The sequence below is a fragment of the Chiloscyllium plagiosum genome, chromosome 4 (assembly GCF_004010195.1).
Source record: "Chiloscyllium plagiosum isolate BGI_BamShark_2017 chromosome 4, ASM401019v2, whole genome shotgun sequence".
Taxonomy (NCBI): Eukaryota; Metazoa; Chordata; class Chondrichthyes; order Orectolobiformes; family Hemiscylliidae; genus Chiloscyllium; species Chiloscyllium plagiosum.
The window spans coordinates 98,317,523-98,323,794 of NC_057713.1; the positions used below are offsets into that span (position 1 = coordinate 98,317,523).

The 6,272-nt window shown below is 40.5% G+C and overlaps 1 protein-coding gene across 3 annotated transcripts in view; it reads left to right on the plus strand.

Annotated features, from left to right (window-relative positions):
• The window catches only part of mrpl13 (mitochondrial ribosomal protein L13), a 95,865-nt gene that overhangs the window by 26,781 nt on the left and 62,812 nt on the right, over nt 1–6,272 (plus strand). For all 3 annotated transcript variants that reach the window (XM_043688685.1, XM_043688684.1, XM_043688686.1), the window contains exons 3-4: nt 2,561–2,654; nt 3,159–3,219. In XM_043688685.1, coding sequence (XP_043544620.1) covers nt 2,561–2,654; nt 3,159–3,219 — 155 coding nt within the window. The remainder of the gene's footprint in view (nt 1–2,560; nt 2,655–3,158; nt 3,220–6,272) is intronic.

The following is a 6,272-nucleotide window of genomic DNA, read 5'->3' on the forward strand; positions in this document are numbered from 1 at the left end:
GAAGAGCGCCTCATCTTCCGCCTCGGAACACTTCAACCCCAGGGCATCAATGTGGATTTCAACAGTTTCCTCATTTCCCCTTCCCCCACCTCATCCTCGTTTCTAACCTCCAGTAACTCGACCTGTCCGGACTTGTCCGACCTGCCCAGCTCCTTTTCCACCTATCCTCTCTACAAGAATCTCAGGGAGTCTCTCTCTCATTGCAACTCCCAGGTCATTTCCTCAGACTCTATGCCACTCTCTCCCCACCCCTACCCTCCTCTAGCTTATCTCTCCATGCTTCAGGCTCTCTGCCTTTATTCCTGATGAAGGGCTTTTGCCCGAAACGTCGATTTTGCCTGTCCTCGGATGCTGCCTGAATTGCTGTGCTCTTCCAGCACCACTAATCCAGAAGTTGATCCGATAATAGAACAACAATTGAGTTATTAGGATTTATACATAATAGAATGTAAAAGCAAAGATATCATGGTAAAATTTTATTAGTCACCAGTTTACCCTCAGCTGGATTATTGTGGACACTTCTGGACAGTACACTTCAGGAAATATCCAAAAACCTCAGAAACCGGTAAAGGTTTAACACAATGCTACCTGGGATGTGGGACTTCAGTTATGAGGAGAAGATAGAAAAGTTAAAATGGATCTCCTAAGGACTGAGAAGGTGACCTATTTGATATTTCAAAGATGATGGGCTTTGATTGGGTAGGTCGGTAGCAGCAAGCCTAGATGTAAAAGTCATTGGTAATAAATCTAGAGGGATATGAGGAGGAATACTTTCATTCAGAGTTGTCAGGAACTGGAATTCATTACTTGAAAAGGTGGCAAAAGCTAGTTCCATAAATAATTTTTAAAAAGAATTGGACAGCGATCAAGGATGATAAATGTACAGGATGATGGAAAGAATACAGGTGTGCAGGACTAAACGTAACAGTTCTTTCAAAGAGCCAGCACATAATGGACCAAATGATCTCTTTCTTTAAGTCTCTATTGTTCTGTGAAATGCCTGGTGCTGAATTTTGTGACATTGTAGAGTAATTTCTTTCTCCAGGTCTTGGAACTACTACCTCTGTAACTGGCCCAGTAACTGTTCATGTGGCTGAATTATTATGCAGATGACCACAAAATACCTGGACGGCAAACCATATTTTGTGACTACTGGAGTTCAGCCCACATAGCTCAACATTTTATGCCTTTAAAATTTTATACGCATTTCAAAAGCCAAAAAAAGCGAAGGATTGAGTTCATTTTACAGCCATCCAGCCTGCAATGGTATTTTCACATCCATATGCTTTTCTCTGAGTGGCATTTAGTGTTTTTTTGAATAATTTCCAAATATACCTTTCAACAACATTCTTTATTAAGGAATTTTTCTCGTAGTATAATTTTTGTCTCTGTGGAGGAATCTTTTTCGTAATATAATTTGTTGACTCAGGTGATTTCAGTGAAAGGCAAAAAGCTGTTAGTCACTTGAGGACGTAGCATTTCTCTCATGAATGATAATGGGTTTTGATGATAACGGCATTGCAAATGACTAAACATGGCTTTTTCAAGCAAATGTATGCAAATAAATTTTTTACTAATTTTATAAATTTACTGTTAGTTTTGCTTCTTGAAATATTAAACTGGTGAGCAGATGCCTACAAAGATGTGGAATTATTTTTACATGGATTGCAAACAACGCCATTCTAAAGTCAATCCAATTTTAAGAGTACAAACATGGCAGGATGAATAATCTCCTGTGTTTTTATGCATTCAGTTTTGCATCTGTTACTTTATGCCAGCTGAAACAGCTAATCATACTCAGTGAGAGTGCAGGTACAAACAACAGTCAAAGAAGTCTTTCAATATCCTGTCATGACATACTCTGTTCTACAATGGAGGAATTATATGAAAATTTGGGAAAGTTGTCATTGGAGCATTCCTATGCATTTATGTCTGCAAAGGTGCATAACAGTAGGTGACCTGTTGAATTACTGACTGCATAAATGCAGTAAAATCTTCATGTTATCCCAGGTTAATTTCTCCCTCTAAATTCTGTGCACATGCTTTGGGTGTAATGGAAATCCAAATAATTAATGATTTATCTATTTAGCAGGATGGCAATTTTGATGATTTTCTTAATTAGGCTTAAAGCTAAGGCAAACCAAATGCCCTCGAAGCTTGGATATTGCATGGCTTTGGAATATTCAATTTGATTGTACCAGTAGCATGAAAAAATATTGTACTCACTTAGACTCAGGAAATCTTTGCAAATGTGAACCCAACTTTTCCACTGAAAGTCACAACTTCAAATTGTTGTGGTTTTCAGGAATTTCAGTTTCAACCTTTTTGTTCTCTCAAAGGCCAGATTAAATATGTATTTTTCTTCAAAGAACATTTGATTTGCTGCAAAAGAATTTTTGGGCAAATAATGTACATTTACATGGAGCCAAGGTTTTAGTTGGTGCCAGCAATTTGTCTTAATCTCAACTTTTGTGCAATGTCTTTGTTTTCTTTCGTGCCGAAGAAAAAAATCTAGTTGAATGACCATTCTGACTGAATAATCAGGTGACTTTACTTTCAGGTGACTGTGGAGACCATGTTGTAGTGATAAATACAAGGCACATTGCATTCTCTGGAAATAAATGGGAACAGAAGGTGTATTCCTCTCATACTGGGTAAGTGGAAATTCTGTTAAAAACAAAAAATTTTTTGTTTATTTTTTTTTATTTCATTATAGAATCACAGAATGTTTACTCACACTAGGAGATTATTCATCCTGCCATGTTTGTGCTGACTCTGTAAGAGCGACTTACCTAGTCCCATTACCCTGTCTTTTCCCATGGCCTTGCAAATGTTTTCTGTTCACATAATTATCCAACTCCCTTGTGAAGATCAAGATTGAAGCTACATCCACTACAGGTCCCTATCTATAGATGTCGAACAAATTTCTCCTGCATCCGAGGCATTTTGACACTTAAGGTTGGTGCCCCCGATATATCTTCTTACTTCATTTGCTTCCTACTTTATTGAACCTTGGTGGTATTGTGTTTTTGACTTAATTAATATTACAGAAAGCTAAATACAATAAAGTGGAGAATTCCTAAAAAATTGTCAGTTACTTAAAGTTTGGATGCTAGAATGGAATATATTGGAAATTTACAGTGCAATTTTAATTTCAGTTATCCTGGTGGGTTTAAGCAAGTCACAGCTGCACAATTACACCAGAAGGACCCCACGGCAGTAAGTACATTGACGCCTTTGCAGTACATTTTATCCTTGGGCCAAACTTTAAATTTAATGTACTTTCTTCAGAAGATATTCTAAATAAAAAGGCAGTATCACAATGCTGTTATTTTTATATGATTGCTACGTACCCCTGCAAAGAATATAGTTTTATGTAAAGTGTAACATAGGGAAAGAAATGGTGTTTTGAGTACTAAAAAATCTTAGAGATAATGTGTAAAAACTTTGTCAATTTGTTTGCAGATAGAAGACACTATATAATTGGATACTGAGCCATGTTGGCTAGGAGAATTTCAGATTCGGTCTTTGGCTTTTGCTGAACCAGTTAACTGGTAGCGTTGAGTTGTGCATCCCTGGTTTAAAGGGTAATAAAATTGGCCAATATTTATTTTCTGATTGCAGTTCAGTAACTTCTCTGTTGGCACCGTGAACATGTGGATAACAGTTAAATAAAGGGTCGGTCCACGAAGGGATGCAGATCAAGAGCAAATTGCCAACACTCACTGTACACATTCACGTTATGAGAATGCCACATTACTCAGGAATTGATTTTGCTTGTTGCAATAGAGGGTGTGCAGTTGAATTCTGCATACCTTAGTTGGACTATATCCTTTAATACCTTTGCAGAACCAAAATCGATAAATCTCAGTTTTACAATTAAGAACTGATGTTGCATCAGCAGCAATTTTCAGAAGTTATTCAAGCTTCTACCACCCTCTTGTGTTTCTTATTTTCACTCCTGAAAAGTCCAGCTCTGATTTTCCCCCTAGTCCTGGCTTCCCCAGCTGGTTTAAGTTCAGTTTATGTTCAGGCATTTTCTAGAAGTATCTTCACCCTAGCTGTTTCTCGTGATGCCTTGAAAACTTTCATCAAATCACTCATCAACTGACTGAAATCCAGGGAACGCATACATACAGTGGAAAGGTGATGGCCTAATGGTATTATCGCTAGACTATTCGTCCAAAAGCTCCGCAATTGTTCTGGGGACCTGAGTTCAAGCCCCACATGGTAGATCTTGGAATCAAATTCAATTTTTAAGGAAATCTTCAATTAATAATCTACTGATGGCCTTGATATTTTTGATTGTCGGAAAAACCCATCTAGCTCACTAATGTCCTTCAGAGAAGGAAATCTGCGATCTTCTCCCTGTCTGGCTTGCATGTGACTCCAGACCCACAGCAGTGTGGTACACTCTCAACTGCCTTCTGAAATGGCCTAGCAAGCCACTCAGTTGTATCAATCACTATGAGGTCTCAAAGAAATGAACTGGATAGACCACCCAGCATCGACCTAGGCAACAGAAAAGACAACAGCTGAAACAGCCCCGTTGACCCTGCAAAGTTCTCCTTACCAACGTCGGGAGGCTAATGCCAGAATTGGGAGAGTTGTTTCACAGACTAGTTTAGCAACAGCCTGACATTATCATAATCATGGAGTCATACTGTACAGACAATAACCCAGACACCACCATCACCACCATTGGATATGTCCTGTCCCACCAACAGGGCACACCCAGCTGAAGTGGCAGCACAGAACATAGTCAAGAGGACATAGTTGCTAGACCAAATCTGCAGCAGATGGTGAGGGAAAAACATACTTGATCTCACAATCACCAATCTGCAGGCTGTAGATGCATCTATCAATGACAGTATCAGTAAGGGTGACCACAGCACAGTCCTTGTGGAAATGAAGTCCCGCCTTCACTTTGTAAATGCCCTCCATCATGTTGTGTAGCACACTACTGTGCTGAATGACTTCAAGCAGATCTAGCAACTCAAGATTGAGTCCATGAGGCACTGTTGGCTAACACAATCTGCAACCTCACGGCCCAGTATATCCCCCACTCAATCATTACCATCAAGCCAGGGGATCAGCCCTGGTTCAATGAAGAATGCAGGACGGCATGCTAAGAGCAACACCAGGCATACCTAAACATGAAGTGTCAACCCTGGTGATTAGCTAGGAAACAGGACTACCTGCGTGCCAAACAGCATAAGCAGCAAGTGATAGAGCTAAGTGATCCCATAACCAGTGGATCAGATCTAAGCTCTGCAAGCCTGCCATATTCAGTCTTGAATGGTGGTGGTCAATTAAACAACTCGCTGGAAGAGGAGGGTTCACAAATATCCTCATCATCAACAACTGAAGAGCCTAGCACATCAGTACAAAAGATAAGGCTGAAGTATTTGGAGCAATCTTCATCCAGAAGTGCCAAATGGATGATCTATTTTAGCCTCCTCCAGTGGTCCCCTTCCATTGTCGAGGAAGATCTGCCTACCGAGTCAGTATGGGTGGAAATTAAGAACAGCAAGGGAGTAGTCACCTCATTAGGGGTTTACTACAGGCCCTCCAATAGCAGCAGGGAGATGGAAGAAAACATAGGTCGGCAGAGTTTGGAAAAGTGTGGACGTAGTAAGGTTGTTGTAATGGGAGACTTTAACTCTCCCAATATTGATTGGAACCTCTTTCGAGTAGAAGATTTGAATGGAGCTGTTTTTGTAAGGTGTGTTCAGGAAGGTTTCCTAACTCAGTACGTTGACAGGCCGACGAGGGGAGAGGCCATTCTAGACTTGGTGCTCGGAAATGAGCCGGGGCAGGTATCCGATCTTGTGGTGGGAGAGCATTTTGGTGATAGTGACCACAACTGTCTCACATTCTACATAGCTATGGAAAAGGAGAGGATTAGGCAAACTGGGAAGATATTTAATTGGAGAAGAGGAAACTATGATGCGATTAGACATGAGTTAGGAAGCATGGACTGGGAGCAATTGTTCCATGGTAAAGGCACTATAGACATGTGGAGACTGTTTAAGGAACAGTTGCTGCGAGTGATGAATAAATATGTCCCTCTGAGACAGGCAAGAAGGGGTAAGATAAAGGAACCTTGGATGACGAGAGCGGTGGAACTTCTCATCAAAAGGAAGAAGGTAGTTTACATAAGGTGGAGGAAGCTAGGGTCAAGCTCAGCTCCAGAGGATTACAGGCAGGCGAGGAAGGAGCTCAAAAATGGTCTGAGGAGAGCCAGGAGGAGGCACGAGAAAGGCTTGGCA